General features: G+C 48.6%; 1 protein-coding gene across 5 annotated transcripts in view; it reads right to left on the bottom strand.

Moving 5' to 3' along the window:
* UBN1 (ubinuclein 1) overlaps positions 1-16,573 on the bottom strand; it is a 31,762-nt gene extending 15,189 nt beyond the window's left edge. For 3 of the 5 annotated variants that reach the window (XM_053276558.1, XM_053276561.1, XM_053276560.1), the window contains exons 1-11: positions 16,441-16,573; positions 15,150-15,205; positions 11,102-11,910; positions 10,295-10,381; positions 9,660-9,755; positions 8,509-8,643; positions 5,917-6,020; positions 4,061-4,502; positions 3,357-3,427; positions 1,284-1,413; positions 49-167 (exon numbers count right to left, since the gene is read on the bottom strand). In XM_053276558.1, the coding sequence (XP_053132533.1) occupies positions 49-167; positions 1,284-1,413; positions 3,357-3,427; positions 4,061-4,502; positions 5,917-6,020; positions 8,509-8,643; positions 9,660-9,755; positions 10,295-10,381; positions 11,102-11,350 (1,433 nt within the window). In that variant the 5' untranslated portion in view covers positions 11,351-11,910; positions 15,150-15,205; positions 16,441-16,573. Of the gene's footprint in view, positions 1-48; positions 168-1,283; positions 1,414-3,356; positions 3,428-4,060; positions 4,503-5,916; positions 6,021-8,508; positions 8,644-9,659; positions 9,756-10,294; positions 10,382-11,101; positions 11,911-15,149; positions 15,206-16,208; positions 16,381-16,440 lie in introns of those variants that run through there. The other 2 variants (XM_053276562.1, XM_053276559.1) reach the window with 2 other exon arrangements.
* Between the last annotated feature and the right edge of the window lie 353 nt (positions 16,574-16,926).

The following is a 16,926-nucleotide window of genomic DNA, read 5'->3' as shown; positions in this document are numbered from 1 at the left end:
AACCCCGATGGAAGAGTGGGGAAGGGAGCGGGCAAGCTGAAAGCATACTTGGCAAACTTGGCTTGGGTGTGTGCCTGGCACTCCTCCTGGTATTTGGCCATCTGTTCCGGCATTGCTCTGCCAACGGCTTCCTTTAACTTCTGAAGGGGTTCCTTCAGCCGACCCCCCTGCAGAAAGCCCAAAGAGGGAGGGAAGGGTTTGCCATGTGCCTGTACAGGCAAGCCAGATGCCAAACTGTCTTACAGAAGAAACACACATCACCTTTTCCCACTACCTCCAGGAACGCCTCTTAATGCAGCAGGCGCTGCTGGCCACTCCATCTTTATGGCCAGTGAAGACAACAACGGCTAGAGGCAAGGTTTATGTTTCCCCTGGTTCCTCAGTTATGGAGCCACCTTCTTCTTCTTCGCAAGGAGTTAGAAAAGCTACTTCCTTGTTATATTTTCAGCATAGTAGGAAAGCTTTCCTTTCTACAACTATCTGGCTGATCTGGGCCAAGGAGGGGGAAAGGCTTGAAAATTGAAAGAAAGGGGTTTTGTTTGTTTGAAAGGTTTAAAGTAGAGGAGAGAACATTTAGGCTGCCTGGAGCTACGCAGGACAGAAAGAACTGGGGAGGGGCTATCCCCCACAGGCTTGAGTGGTCGTGTTTTTCTATATAGCTAATCTAAACTGTCCGTCCTTGGAGCTTGTGAGGGGTATAACCCATGGAGGTGTCCTTGACCCCAGCAACGGAGAAGCTTTCCTTCCTACAACTCTCTGGCTGATCCGAGCCTTCTCTGAAATTGTTTTTAAAAAGTTATAGTTGCTCCCTTTGGTGGTGTTCATATCTCGTCTCTATCTCTTTAGAGTCACTTTTTTTAACATGGTGTGAATCACTCTGAACTGTTTGCAAAAGTGGTATATTTATATACCACCCTTAATCCTAAGATTCCTAGGCAGTTAACAATTCAACAAAAACAAGATAAAACAATAAAATGCAATAACAACCAGCCCCCACTTCTCCTTTAAATAAAGCAGCTCCCGTTTCTTCTGCCAGTATGGCTCTCCCCTACCTCCAAGGGGACCTAGGTTACTCCAAACCTTTCAAAGGATGTTTTTTTCCGTACCATACTAGCAGCTGCAAAGGCACTGAAGTCCCAGAGGAACCCGTTTCCCTAACTCTACCACGTGGGCAGCCATTAAGATCACAAAGAGAGATCTGAAATGTTTTGGTTTGGGAGACTGATTTCCAAGGCTGGAACCACAGCTTCTCCAATGGCACAGGCCTTCCCCCGGGTACCCACCTGCTCACAGAGGTAGAGCCTGCGGGCACGCTTGACCAGGGTGTCTTTGTTGCAGGGCAGGAAGGAGGCCAGGTGGGCGTACACCCCAGAGCGGATCTGGCTGTTCAGTTCCCGGGTTTGCAGCTCAATGCTGGAGGCAAACGAGAGGCAGACTCTGTCAGGCTAGAGCCAGCAGGGCTTCTCCAAATGCCACTCAGGCCCTCCCGCACCAATTATTGTTGTTATTTATTTTATTTATTTAAAGTAGTTCTATCCTGCCCCTCCAGTACAATACTGCTTGGGGGCAGCTCACAAGAGTAAAAGCAACAGCAGTCATATAACATTTAACACAGTAAAAACAAACCACATACAATGTATAACACGAACAGTTTAAAAAAACAACCACCCCCAATTAAAATTAAAAGGCCATCAGGCTGTAGTAGAACACCTTAAAAGCCTATCTAAACAAGTACATTTTTAGATCTTTTTTAAATAGCTAGAATGAGGGGAATCCAAGGCAAAGTATTTTACAGTCCTTTGCTCATTAATTAAAAATGGTGTTGAGGGGGGAGAAGAAGGGCTTCTTGGGCTCCTGCCGCAATAAGGGGTACAGCTCACAATCTAACCAGTCCTGGTCTTCTGGGGGGTTGGAGAGGGGCTCGGGCAGGGGTGGCCCGGGGAGATCATGTCTGGGAGAAGCTTTGCCGGTTGTGCCCGACTCCCCGCCCAGGGACCTCATACCAAGCCATTCCAACTCTCCCCTGCCACCTGACTTGGGTAGACCAGTCAGACCAGTGAGGGAGGATTCCTCTGCCTTGGGGGATTCTAGTATGGAGGGGGAATGGCAGGATTTGTCAGAGGAAGAGACGGGTGGCAGTGTTACGCCCACCAGCAGGCTCTTTAAACCAGAGGATTTTGAGGGTCTTTTATGCAAGATGTGTGGAGTGTTAAAACTGGGACCCACTGACAGTGGTGGGGGGCAGGGAGGCTCAAGTGTTTCCAGACTTTGGGGTGGGGAGAGCGGATCTCCGTATGCCCTGCCCAAAATTATTTAAGAAAGCCTTTCAGGAGGAGTGGAAGGCTCCAGGGACTAATAAAAATCCCCCCACCTATGCAAAGGACTTGCATGCCTTTGACCAAGATGTCCTGGACCTCTTGGAAGTGGCTCTTATCGATGGTCCAGTGGCGGCACTGGTAAGTGGAGCAATGTCAGTGGAAGATGGGGAGGACTTCCTTAAGGCTTTTGAGGACAAGCGTCGCAATGCCCTGGGACACAGATCTCGCGAAGCCTCGGCTCCGTCTCTGCGGGCAGCAGTGGCTACTTCCCTGTTTGCAAGGGCTTCCGTTATGTGGGTCTAAGGGGTTAATTGACCTGGATCCTCATGGGAATCCGCAATTGAAGCAAGGGCTTCATAAGGCTGCGTCATGTGTGGTGAATACTAGTCTGGATTCTTGGCCGTTTGCTGCACGTGCTTTGGCAGCAGATGTGTCGGTTAGACAGCACCTCTGGTTGAAAAATTAGAAGGGGGATCACAAGTCCAGGTCTAACTCACCAGGGAGCCCCACTTCAGGTTGATGGGGGCCACCACTGCCCCCCAGGCCTTACAATGAAGAACACTGATCTAGAGGGATGGTGGTGCATGGTGCATGGTAGGGCCACCGGCAGCCCACAGAGCGACACACGGTGCACACCCAACCCAAGAAACAATGCCTAACCGGGGTAGGACATAGGGACATAGAAAGCTGCCATATACTGAGTCAGACCCCTGGTCCATCTAGCTCAGGATTGTCTTCACAGACTGGCAGCGGCTTCTCCCAGGTTGCAGGCAGGAGTCTCTCTCTCTGCCCTATCTTGGAGATGCTGCCCGGTAGGGAACTTGGAACCTAGATGCTCTTCCCAGAGCAGCTTCATCCCCTGAGGGGAATATCTTACAGTGCTCACACTTCTAGTCTCCCATTCATGTGCAACCAGGGCAGACCCTGCTTAGCTAAGGGGACAAGTCAGGCTTGCTACCACAAGAACACCTCTCCTCCCCTGCACCCCCCAGAGTTTTACATTCCTTGAGCAGGTGAACTGGCAGAAGGAAGACTTACTCTAGTAAGATGCTGTTGATGTCCTGGTTGAAGAACTTGTGCTTGCTTTCCCCCTCTGCAGCCCGGGCAGCCTGGTTCAGGACAGACAACAGAGAGGAGTTGGCAACCAACAAGGATACAGGGATGACCAATTTCAGAGATGTGAAGGCTGACTCTTGAGGGCCCAGCTTCAGGGAGAGCAGATCCTCAGCGGCAGGGATCCTGCAGAGGAGGGTGCGGTTCCTCTGAGCAGAGCACTGTGGGAAGAACTGGACCTCCCAGAGACGGGACCCTTGCACGTATACAAGCTGGACACAAACACACACTCGCACGCACATGGCCAATGTGCTCGTAACACAGAAGCAGTAAGCAGCAGGCATGCCCCGACCGATCTCACGGATCAAAGCGGTTCAAAGCATGGGCTCTCATCCTTGACAATAGCCCTAGCTATGTCTCCAAGGACAGGGAAACACCTGCTCTCCCTTTTCTTAAGGCTCTCTTTCTAATTTCCTTAAAAGTGCCCCAACACATGCGACTGCCTGTGTGGTGAACATGCGCCACACAAGGACCTTTCTCAGCCCGTGAAAGCAAGGCCGATCCCCAGGTGGGTGCACCGCTACTGGTCAACCCTGACACCAGCCAGAAAGACCTCTGGCCTCCTTGCCGCACCACTGGTCTGCTCTGTGCGAGGCCAGGCTCGCCAGACGCACTAGGGTTGGCAGTACCTGAGTCAGCTCCTCAATGCGCTTCTCCAGCGGCCCCGGAAGCCCTTCGGGGAGGGCAAGGGGCTGCTTGACGTCCTGCTCCAGGCCCATGCCGAGGGGGTCGCTCCCATCCTCCATGTCGGGGAAAGGGCTTTCTTCTGGAGATTCGTTGAAGAGCTGTTCCAAGTCGAGATCGGTCAGGGAGTCCATGGCGGTGGCTGCCTGAAGCAATTCATTGTCACTGGCATGGCCAAAGAGGGAGGAGAGGAGAGGGTCGGAGAGGGTCTCCACTTCCCGTGGAGCTGGGGTTTCCACCAGGGAGGGGGCGGAGAGCTTGGGTTCATCGTCCCGCTTCTTCTGAGCTTCTTTTTCCTTCTGGAATTTCTTCAGCATCTCCTTGACGCTCAGGGCCCCCGAGTATTTCTTTTTCTTCTTCTCCTTGCTTGCGTTCAGGGCGGTGAAACTGCAAGGAGGGTGCGACATTATGCTCAGTACCAACGGGAAAGGCACAGAAGAGAAAAGCTGGACGCCTCACTGCTTGCCCACCAACGACCCAGCTGATCTCCTAGGCTGAACTTTGGTAGAGAGGGAGCTTCTTTTTTAAATGCTATAACTGATTAACAACACTAACAAACACTAATGAACAGACTGCTGGGTACTGAGTTGCGCAACCAACCTTCATCTCTTTGGCCCTACCTGCTAAGATGAGTACCCTGCAGTGTTCACATGTAGTCTCCCATCCAAATGCTCGCCAGTGGCAAGTGCCTCCAGCGTTCTGGCAAGCAGGACACCCAGGACCACACAGATCTCCTCTCGCAGAGGTCTCATAGAGCTACTGGCATTTTTGAGAAGCTAAGAAACAGCAGGAACCTTTTCTGAGCAAGAGGAGAGGGCACCCTGTTTCTTTCCCTCTCCATGATTCCCCACCATCGCCACCACCCTGTGCAAATGGCAGAAGACCCAGTTCTCTCCTGAGCCTTGCCCTCCTTGAGGGGCAAGGGCAAGTGATGGCTGGCTAGTAAGCCATTCGTGGAGCCCGGAGCCAGACCCTTGTGCATCTTCGCCTTCATTGCTCAGCAAAAGGGTGGTGCAGAAATTCTAAAGAATTTCCCTTTTCTTTTTCATATTGAAATCCACATTTGATGCTGGAAGTCACAGCAGATTGCCGTGACTACACTGAATGTTGAGGCCTTTCTATGTGCACAAGCAGCTGCTGTGATCTTCCACTAAGTCCCAACTTCAGATTTTTTTTTTAATGGACATGTAAGTAGACCACGTGGCTCAGACAGCTACTTGCCCAAGGAAATTACTTGCCCAAGGAAAGTACTACTTGCCCAAGGAAAGGGCTGCTGCATCATCTGGGACACTTGATCATCTGAGACACCTACCTGATCATCTGGCACACCAGAATATCACAGCAAAGCTCTATGACCCTTATTCTCGTTCCCACAACTTTCCTCTGAGCAGATTGGAAGCTCGAGAAGAGAACCACAAGGGTGTAGTGGTTAGAGTAGTGTGGTTACAACAAGGGATATGTGGGTTCAGGTTCTGGTGCCACAAACTTTACTGGGTGATGCATTGGGCTGGTCTCTGTGTCTCAGCCCAGCCTCTTTCTCAAGACCGACATGAGGAGTAGGGTGAGTGGAGCACATCCACTGCCCTGAGCTTCTCGGAATAAAAGGCAGAAAGGCAATAGATGCAATGAAACAATCAAATACAATTCTAGGCAGCTGACCACTTAAACACCGTCTGGGTCACCGATCTTCCACACCAGCCCTCCAATCTATTTCCCTGCCTTCTGTGCTTTAAAATCCTCCACTGAAGCACATTCCATCTGAGAAAGATGAGATGCTTTAATATACATGGCAGGCTCTTACCCAGTTTTGGGGAACTTGGACTTCTTAGATTTCTTCTCCTTGTCGTAAGAATCGTCTTTTTTCTTTTTCTTCATCTTTTCCCCTCCTTCTTTCAACTTCCGTTTCTGAAGACGTAAAGAGAAGAATAATTTTAGCAGTACTTCAAAACAAATCCCCTCCCCGCCCCAAGGACTAAGCAATTTCATATGCTTTTCAAAAGATCCAGTTGCTCAACTCAGGCTTGCATCCATATATCTTTCAGCAAACAAGCAATTCATCTCCACGGTGGGAAAAGGAACTGGGGGGGGGGGACCACATGAAGTTGCCTTATACCAAGTAGGACACCTGCCCACTGAGCTCAGTAATGTCTTCTCTGGCTGGCAGCAGCTCTACACAGTGTGGCAAGCAAAAGTTTTTCTTAGACCTGATACTAGAGACCCTTTTAACTGGACATACGGGGACCTTGCACATGCAAGGCACGTGAGCACTACCAGTGAGCTACAACACCTCCAAGAGCACTGAGGACTTGAGGTTCACAATCACGGAAACGACAGCCACCACGGTTACTGAGTGCTCCTCTGCAGACCAATGCCGCTGGAACCCTGAACGGTGCACTGCCTGGATCGATCGGCAGGCAGGCGAGACTTCCAGACACGCTTTGTACTGGAGTAATGTCTGAAGAGGGTTCTAGCCCCAGGGTTAACTGAGCCAAGGACGAGAATCTCCACACCTCTGAGCCCCCAGATCTAATCAAGTCACCCATCAAGTCACAAAATACAGATTGCCACTATGGAGTTATGAGCCCCTTTCTGTTTTTCCATTTTAAGGGGTAAGAAAAATCTGTAAGGTGGCTAAGAATCTAATTTACTATAACCTTGATTATCTCAGTGAAAGAGAGCTGTAAGTACAGGCAGTGTTTCCTCAAAGGTGTGCACTCGCAAGTTTTTTTTTTAATGTCCGCTCAGTTAATTTTAGATCCCGCTCAGGTTCTGAGGCCCACTCTGAATGTATGTGCGCACACACACTATCTTGATACTGCCGCCCAGAACCAAAGTCGTTCCACACAGAGGTGGAAAAAATGAGAGAGAACACCAAGTACAGGAAGTTATAAACCATCTCCTCTCCAATTTGTGCAGAGTGCCTTTCTGGTCTTTATTGTTCTTTATATTTCAGCGCAAACTTCGCCTCTATTTACTTTTCCTTTCCCACTCCGTTTATAAGGGGCTGCCTCTCAATCTAACAGCCTCATGCACATTGTAGGAAATGGGTCCTGCTGAGTTCAATAGGACCATCCCCAGTAAGCAAGCCTCAGGTGGGCCTCCTATGCACACTTACTTGGAAGGAAGCTCACTGGGAAATAAGTGGTACTGAACATAGTGGGATTTACTTCCAAGAAAACGTGCTGGGCTGCTGCTTTGTTTTTAGGTTAGACATTCTCAGGTGGGACTTAGGAAAAGCCGGCTGGTTTGCAAAGATGTCAGCTTAGGACAGACATCTGGGGCCTGAATCAGTAAGAAAGCGGCTTCCTTAAGAACAGCCCTAAAGCCTATCTAGTCTGGGATCCTGTTTCACACAGTGGTCCACCAGATACCTCTGGGAAGCCCACACTTAAGAGGTGAGGGCATGCCCTCTCTCCTGCTGTTGCTTCTCTGCAACCGGTATTCAGAAGCAACTTGCCCCTGGAGATGGCCTATAGCCCTCAGACTAGTAGCCATTGATAGACCTGTCCTACATGAATTTGTCTAAGCCTCTCTTATAGCCATCCAGGCTGGTGGCTGTCACATCTCGTGGCAGAGAATTCCACAGATCAATTATGGGCTGTGCAAAGAAGTGCTTCCTTTTGTTGGCCCTAAATTTCCCAGCCATCGGTTTCTTTGTGGCTGTTGCCCACACTGCACCAACAATATGGTTCCAACATACAGATGTTAGCATGAAGGGGAGTGTAAAGGAGCTGAGGGAAGCACTGTTATTCCCAGGCCAACTGGGTGTGGAAGAGATACATGAACAAAAGGCACAACCAAATAAAAAGGTCTGAAAACATCTGCAATTCCTCTGGGTAGAAACCAAAGAAGCTGCCCTAGAGTTAAGCCACCACTTCATCTAACTCAACATTGTCTATACTGACCAGAAGTGGCTTCTCCAAGGTTTCTGACGTGAGTCTTTCCCAGCCCTACCTGTAGGTACTGCCAGGGTCTGAACCTGAATGCAAAGCAGATGCTCTACCATTACGCTCGGCCCCATCCCCTGGATAGAACATGCTACTTGGAGGTCTCTTTCAAACACTGATTCCTTTGACAGGTCCTTGAGGTCAAGTTGTCCATTAGGAAACAGACCCTAATTTAATGGGTCACCATCAACTGAGCCCTTTTTCAGCCTGATCCTATGCATGCTTACTTGGAAGTAAGCCCCCCACCCCCCACCGCTAAATGCAATGGGACTTATTCCCATATAGGTTCACACAGGACTACAGCCTTCAAGCAAGAAAGCAGGCCCCCACCCTACTGGTCTTCTGCTGCCCCATTTCTTAATCAGAAATACAGTCATACTTGAAGCAAGTTCAGCTGTCTGCCCTGAAAAGAGAGAGCAAGCCCTTGCAACAGTTTAATCCCCTACCTTAGGAGATTTCTTCTTTTTCTCTTTAATAAAATCATCCTCCGACTCGGATGCCTGTCGGAACTGTAGAGTTCCTGAGTTGATGTAAAAGCCTCCATACTTGGTTGTTAGAGAAGCTGGAACGAGTTCATCATACTGGGGATGAAACGGAGAGAACAGTCAGCATGGTGATAAAGCTCGGTGTAGCAGCCCAACAAAGACGTGTGCTCAGGTGCACAGCGAATAAGCTTGAACTCCTTCTGGCCAAGATCCGCTAAGCGCCTGCTTTCATAGAGCAATACACGCTAGGAACACCTATTGTCTTTACCTGAATCCAAGACTAGTTTTTCCCCCAAATTCTCTCTGGATGGAAATTGGGGGGTTGTCTTAAATTTAGAATCCTGAATCAAGATGCTGGACTAGATGGGCCTTGGGCCAGATCCAGCAGGTCTTCTCTTATGCTCTTTTGTCCTCTTTCTTTCAGGTAAACACAAGTACAGCCTATATTTAACCTGTTTTGTTTTGTTTTGTTTAAAGGAGTCAAACTCAGAGTCATCTTCTATCCGGGTAAATAATTTGTTATACAGGAAGTCAGACTATTAGCCCATCTAATTCAGTATCTTCTACTCTGACTAACAGCAGATTTCAGGCAGGAGTCTCTCCCAGCCCTGCCTGAAGATGCTGCCAGGGATTGAACCTGGGACCTTCTGCAGGCAAAGCAGATGCTCTTCCACTGAGATATGCCCCCACCCTCTAAAGGGAATATCTTACAGTGCTCACAGTCTCTCATCCAAATGCAAACTAAGGCAGATTATGATGCCTCGGTCCACACATAGAATCAGTTCCTCCCCCTGCCACCTGTGTTTCTGTATTCAGACATGCATGTTAAAAGCTTAGGTTGAAGCTCAATGCTGGCAGCTGCTGGGGAAGAAAACCAAGCAAAAAGCTCTAAGCCTGTGTGCAGTACCTGACTATTCCAGTTAAGGCAACCGCTCAAGCATCCATTGCTGGTGTCTGTGCAACTTAGCACAACAACAATGCCGTTGTGTGGGGTGGGGGGGAGTGGGGGCTGAATGTGGACCCCCATCTGAAGCACCCACTGCTGCTGGGGCAGACAGATCAACTACCTGTGCATTGCTACTGGGAGGCAGAACCCTCCATTCACTACTCACCGCTTCGGAATTGTCAATGAAGGAATCCGATTCATCATATCCGTATCCCATATCGATTAAATCCTGAACACGGTCTTTTCTGCGCTTCTTTCCTCCCTGGAATGAGAAGAATGCTGCTTGACTAGCAATAAAAAACACCCGAAAATAAGTGATCAAAAACCAAGAACAATAATGGTGGAATTAATTGTCTATTGAGGACAACATACTAATGTCACAGATGACCATGCAAACTGTTAGTGATGAATATCATCACTGTTCATTCGAAATTGTTCTCCGATAATACATATGTATAAAAATATAATGACACGGCCGTCCAGTACTGACTCCCAAGAGACAGATATCCACTTAGACTCTAGTTTTCAGACCAATTCCCTACAGCAGGGGTTTGAAAACTTGGGTCCCCATCCCCAGCCACAATGGCTCTTGAATGACGGGAGCTGTATCCCAGCAACGTCTGGGGACCCAAGTGTGAGAATCCCTGCCCTTCCGCCAATTCAAGCTTTCACTAAGAGGAGGAGACTAAAAGCCAGCCAGCCAACCAATGTGCTGCTGCCTATATAGGAAGATTGGAGAGACATCATTTCAAGAGTTACTATTGGGCAACTCTGGGATGTTGCCTTAATAGAGCAACTTACATATTTCTCTTCAAATTTCCTGGCAAGCGCTTCTGCTTTGTGCCTCTCCTTTTCCTCATCATTGAAGGGATCAGCAAGGTCTTTTTTCTGAAGGAAAAGGCAGGGAATGTCAGAATAGAGCCCACTGGGAAGATTCACTTGTGCACGAATGCCAACAGGGGATTTGAGAGTTACTCAGTGGATAGGTTTCGTTTCAAACTCAGGATATAACCAACTGTCCCTTCTAAGGGTCAGAAAGGAATTTTCCCCCTTCATGTCAAACTAACCATGAAAGGTGAAGTTTGCTTCCCCTTGTAGTGCAAAGCTCAGCTCCTTTGTATTAGTTATCTGGATGTGACCACTGTTATTAATTTAGCACTATGGACGGGGCTTTACAAAATAGAGGAAGAGTCTCTAACTCAAAGGGCTTATCATTCAAAACAGAGGGACAACAGAGCAAAGAATATGTAATTTACACAAATTTAGACAAAGTAATACAAACTGTAGGGACTCAGGGGCTGTTCCAAAGGCAACAAGGAAAGGATGGGTTTTGAGAAAGACTGAGGGAAGTAACTGAAGTAGCATCATGTAGGGAGCCAGTTTCAGTCATAACTGGAACAAGAGGTGAAGAATGATATCATCTAAGGGAGAAGGAGACCTTTAGATAACAGAGGCTGGTAAATATGAAGATGACAAATATTTATATACCGCTTTTCAACAAAGGTTCCCAAAGTGATACAAATAAGACAGATCAGGGAAGCTTGCCGTGGGGCATTTTGAAATATATCACACACAGTTAGAGAACAGTAGGATGACACACCCACACACCTTTTCTCCTGTGGAACTGCTTTTCCCTTTTCCACGCGTATTCTTCAGCAGTTCGGGATAAAAGAATTCAGGGCAGCGCTTGTGATCCGGCTCAAAGAGGGTGAGGGTGATGCGAACGGCCGCAGCCGCCGGCTCAGATTCCTGGGGGTGCTCTGCTCCTGCGATGTCCTCCCGGCGAGGTTTCTTCAGCAAAGTGGTGCTCAGCGGCCCTGGCAGAGACGTGAGCTGGACCCTGTGGGGTTCCGTCATGGCTGTCCTTGCGTTGTGGCTGCTCTCACGGCATGGCTTCCATCAGTCTAAACCGAAAGCGGCGCATAGGCATACATGGGGGGGAGGGGGAGACACACACACGTTTCTCACCATTAAGACCCACACGAAGATGGGTGTCAAGCGCAGAAACCAACCAACAGTGGAGTCCACCTTCTTTTCCTTTAAAAGAAACTCAGGGCCTCTAGTACCATCAGAGGTGAAGAATCATCCCATAGCAGCAACAGGTGCCACAAGCCTTTGCATAGGACAACACTGCTTGGAGCAGAAAATCAGGAACAGAAACAAACACCTTTCTGAACAAAGCAGCTTCTGCAGAACCTCTTCCAATGTGACCTTGGCCACAAAGGTCAGTCTGGGCAAGATCACCTTGCATGAGAGCATTTTCCACACCGAGGGCTAACATGACAGAACCAACACCACACATATGCGTTCCGGCTTTCAGCTGGACCTGGATACATCTCTGCTAATTCACACCCCAATTTATTCAGATCCATGGCATGAGGAAAAGGTTCCTGAAGTTTCCTTCTTCAGATTTCTACCTAGAAAGGAAAATCAGAAAGTTCCAGCCACAAAAACAGCATGGATACATTTATTTACACACACACACACACACACACACACACACACACACACACACACACAAACACACGGACACCACCAGTGCTCCCTCTAATTTTTTGCATCTGGACACAAAATGAGTTTTGTTTTGGGCAGCAGTATCAAGGCAGTGTGAACACACCTGCATTCAGAATGGGGATCTGATTGCACACCTGCATTCAGAATGGGGGTCTTCCTGATTCAAACTGAGCGGGATCTAAGATTAACTGAGCAGACATTTAAAAGTGTGCACGCACACTTAGAGGGAACACTGGCCCAGACCCATACATTTTGTTACAGGGACTGTGTTATATCTGCATTCATATACATACACTTGTTAAATGCAAATAGGTCTTGTTTGGCAGTGTGGCAGCTGCATAAATGCTGCTTCAGTACACTGCAAATGAAAGAAGACCCAGGATGGCCAAGAAAACACTTTGCCACACATTGCTTAATAGCAGATTTCATTGTTATAAGAAGTTGCGAAGGTCACCACCATAGACGGTTTTAGGAAATTTTTTAATTCAGAGAGAGAGAGAGAGAGAGAGAGAGAGAGAGAGAGCGCGCACACACGTTTTTTTCAAGCGAGTTATTAATGGCAGGAATGAAACCTCCACTGTACAATAATGGATTACAATCCCTATCACATCCTCCTTCAATGCTAGCTGCAGCACTGCTCAAAAACTGATGAATCATTGGCCTTGACCTAGCCAGGTAATTATTACACTCTTATTCAAGTAGCCAGTTGTGACCAATATTCATCTGGTGAACAACCCACGCTATGTGAGAATGCTGAATTGGTGCTAGGTTCCAACAGATGCCTCGGTTCAAAAAAGTGTTTTGTTTTTATCTGTTTTCACACTTGACTTGTGTCTTAGACTGATAGAAGATGATTAGCAAAATGACAATTAATGTTCCATCCTCTAGGGAGGCGACTGGCAAACAGAAAATCCTTTAATACTGTTGACAAGGGAGATTAAAGGCAACAGCTCAGTTGAGAGCCTTTGTGCCCAAACTGTTTGCAGATGGAGACTTTGCCCTCGAATAGCTGTTTTCATGACAGAGCAGCCCCACAGAACCTTGTTTTCCCAAGGCACAGAAAGGGAGATGGACACAAACAGCACACTTGGAGGAATACACTGTTTGCGAGAATCATTTCCTTGGGGTTACCTGCTTGAAAACAATTATCCTCTGAGGAACAAGGCTTAAGCCTTGTTAAGAGAATCTGTGTCATGCAGTGGAGAGACTTCTGGAGCAAGACCGGGAAGGCCAAACTCCTGATCAGCCATAACGTCCACTGGAATGACTTTGGGCCACTTAGTTTCCCTCAGCCTAATCAACTTCACTGAGTTATTGTGAAGATAAATTGGGAGGGGGGAACCATGTGTGCTGTCCTGAGCTCCTTGAAAGAATGGCAGAATAAAAGTGCAATTCACATTCTTACATTAAGCAGAGTGTGAAAAGAAATAATTCAAATTAGCAATTAACTTGCTAGTGGTGTCAACCTTCAGCAATAGAGTTTTTTTTTTTGCATGCAATCAGAACATTCCTCTGTAACAGCTCTGTCTGATGAAGACACACAGGATTTTACCCCAAGCACAGAGGCTTGGCTCCTTCCTCAAACAACACTAATATGAATTCGGCCCCCAAATATCTGTGTGCTGCACAGGCAATAAAGAACATACCAAATGGCACTGCCCACAAATTTGCAGACTTAGCGTACTATCTTGACAGATGGCCCAGGAACCCGTCCTACACTTCAGCAGCCATCATGAAGCCCTAAGCTAGCAACCGCAGAAAAAAGGAGGCATCTATCTTGCCTCGGAGCACAGCCGTGATGACAAAAATGACGTAAGGCACTTTGTGCAGTAGGATGCATCAGAAATAAGTACTAATACAGAAACAGAGGTATCCCACCAATTCTATTCTCTTTCCATTTCAGAATGATAAATTCAAACACAATTTATGGAAACGGAGTGGCAAAAATGTCATTTTCAATATTTTGGGGAGCCTAAAGGATTCTCACCGGACAAGGAACAGAGACTATCAACTGTATGTGCAAGCACTAGGCGAGATACCAGCCCCTCCATATTCCTTCTCTCTGTCTAACTCCCCTCTGCTGTTCTTGACTGGGCCAGGAAGCAGTATGCCAAAAACGTATCTCATCATCTGTTTTCCCAGTGCAATTACAGGAGGGTACAATTAACTATGCAAGATCTTGAAGCATTCAATTACAGTGTTCCCTTATTTTGCACAGCCCTGCTTCACTTTCCAGAGTTAATGCATCAAGTGCTTATGATCGCTGTTCCCTCCAAGGCGTGTGCACGCTCACAAGTTTTTGAATATCCACTCAGTTCCTTTTAGATCCCGCTCAGGTTGCATCAAGAAGGCCCCATTCCGGATGCACATGCGCGCACACTGCCTTGATACTACCGCCCAGAATATAACTCATTCCGCATAGAGATGATAAAAATTAGAGGGACCACTGCTTATGATAAAGACAAACATAGAAATATGTATGCCTTACTGGCATTTAACCATTTTTTCTGCTCTGTCCCAGACAAGTTCGCTATAACAGTTGAAATGTCATGCTCTAACAGAGTATAGAAAAGGCGGTGTGGTGTTGTGGCTAAGAGAGCAAGCTGAGAAGTCCCTAGTGCAATCTATGCCACTATTCAAGTTTCCACCCTCTATTAGCTGTACAGAGATAAGCATACCAGCTCATATTACAGGTAAAAATAAAGTGTGCTGTCAAGTCGATTTTGACTCCGGGCACCCACAGAGCCCTGTGGTTTTCTTTGGTAGAATACAGGAGGGATCTCCCATTGCCTCCTCTGCGCAGTATGAGAAGATGCCTTTCAGCATCTTCCTATATCGCTGCTGCCCGATATATTAGCAGCAGGGATTCGAATCGGCAGCCTTCAGCACGTTGCAGGACCCTTACAATATTGCCACCACAGCATAAAGGAGACATTTTGACCACTCAAAAAAACCCTGAGACATGCAAGTGTAATTATGAACACAGACACATAAATTCCTTTGCTGAATTAGATTAAGAGTCTATCCTGTCCAACATTCTGCCTCCCACAACAGCCAAACAGACATCTGCAAGAAGGTCAGAAGCAGAGTGTGAAGGTCACTCTGCCCTCCTGCTACTCAGTAATCAGAAGAGGCACCCTACCTCTGAAGACAGAGATTCCATCGCTGTTCTGTCCTCTCCAACAGATCTCCACAGACCTGCAAGAACATAAACACAATTGTCTTAGCGGATCAAGCGAAGGCCCATCTAATCCAACAGCCTGTTTCCATCAGCAGCCAAGCCAGGTAACCTCAGGAAGCCCACAGGTGGGTCATGCAGAACAAGATGCTTCCCTTGACATTTTGTGACTTCCTGACATCAACACCCAGTCTTCCTGCCCTTCCCAGAGAGAGCTCAAAGCAAACAACTCTGGGGCTCCCAAGCAGTCCTCTCTAACCCAGGCTCTGCCCAGACATAGACTGGCTTAGGTTCAGCAAGGCAACTGCCACCAGGTGCCCTCAGACCAGTGTCCCCTCTAACAGGGATTCCCAGATGTTGTTGACTACAATCCCCAGCAACCCCTGCTGCATTGGTTTTTGCTTGGGGGTGATGGGAGTTATAGTCAACAACATCTGGGAATCCCTGTTAGAGGGGACACGGCTTCAAAGCGTTCCTTGGGATCGCTGCTGTTTGTTTCCAGCATCTAGCATTTACAGGTACACTATGACTGTCGATGCCTTAGACGCCTCTCCCACAAACCTCCCGCTCTTTTCGGAGGCAGCAAGAGAAAGACATCTTTTGCCTTCCTTCTCCTCTCCTCCGCTTCAAGAGACTTCATATGGAAATAGAAACATAGGGAACTGCCATATACTGAGTCTGACCCTTGGTCCCTCTAGCTCAGTACTGTCAACCCAAACTGGCAGCAGCTTTCTCCAAGGCTGCAGGCAGGAGTCTCTCTCAGCCCCATCTTGGAGATGCTGCCAGGGAGGGAATCTGGGGGCCTTCTGCATGCAGGTGCTCTTCCCTGGGCGGCTGCATGCAAGCATCCCCGCAGGGGGATCTCTGACAAGGGCTCACGCATCATGGAGGCTCCCATTCAAATGCAAACCAGGGCGGACCCTGCTGAGCCAAGGGGGGCAAGTCGTGCTTCTTGCTGCCCGCCCCCGAGCTTCGCGGCTTCCCACCCGGGAGAGAAACCGCAAGAGCTGCAGCGGCGCCCACCTCGCGCGGGACTGAAGACGCTCGAGGCCCGCCGCCTCTCTCCACAGGCCCCGGGCGTAGAGGAAAGGCAGCGGCCGGCGAGGAGGGGTGGAGAAGGCCCCGTTGCCCTGGTTACGAGGGAGGCGCCCGGGGAGATTTGTCCCTCCTCGCGCCCCGTACCCGGGAGCGGGGTGCGTTCCCCGGGCGGAGCCTTCTCCTTTCCTCTCGGGGGGCGCCTCCCGCCCTCGCTCACCTGCCACACGGCGCTCGCTTCCCCTCGTCAGCCGCTACCACCACAGACGCCGCTGCCAGACCCCATTCTCTGCCCCCGTCACGTGCAGGGGGAGCGGGCCGCCGAGAAGACGCGCGTCACGTGACGCGTCGACGTGCGCTCTCGGCCCCGGAGAACCTAGAGATAAGCATGTACTAAAGCGACTCATGGGTAGCCGCTCATAGCCCATTTCCGGGTATCCGTTGCACTAAGTGTATGATCGACTCTGTAGGCATCACTTATGCACCCGGAAAACTTGGGACTTTGGGGCGGGGTGTGTGTAAGGCTCTCAGAATTTTGCCTGTGTTGTGTACGTACGTAAACGTCCTAAATGCACATCTTGTATTTCACTGTCCTCTTTTTTAAAAAATCTGTCTTTAGAAGAAAGAAAAATGGTTGAATGGAGTGCATGGTCCTCCTAAATAAAAAGGCATTGCCAAAGATGGCAGTGCGCACGCTTCTTCAAAC

The sequence above is a fragment of the Hemicordylus capensis genome, chromosome 13, assembly GCF_027244095.1.
Source record: "Hemicordylus capensis ecotype Gifberg chromosome 13, rHemCap1.1.pri, whole genome shotgun sequence".
NCBI lineage: Eukaryota > Metazoa > Chordata > Lepidosauria > Squamata > Cordylidae > Hemicordylus > Hemicordylus capensis.
The sequence above is the reverse complement of the archived record's forward strand: the minus strand, read 5'-3'. Positions and strand labels throughout refer to the sequence as shown.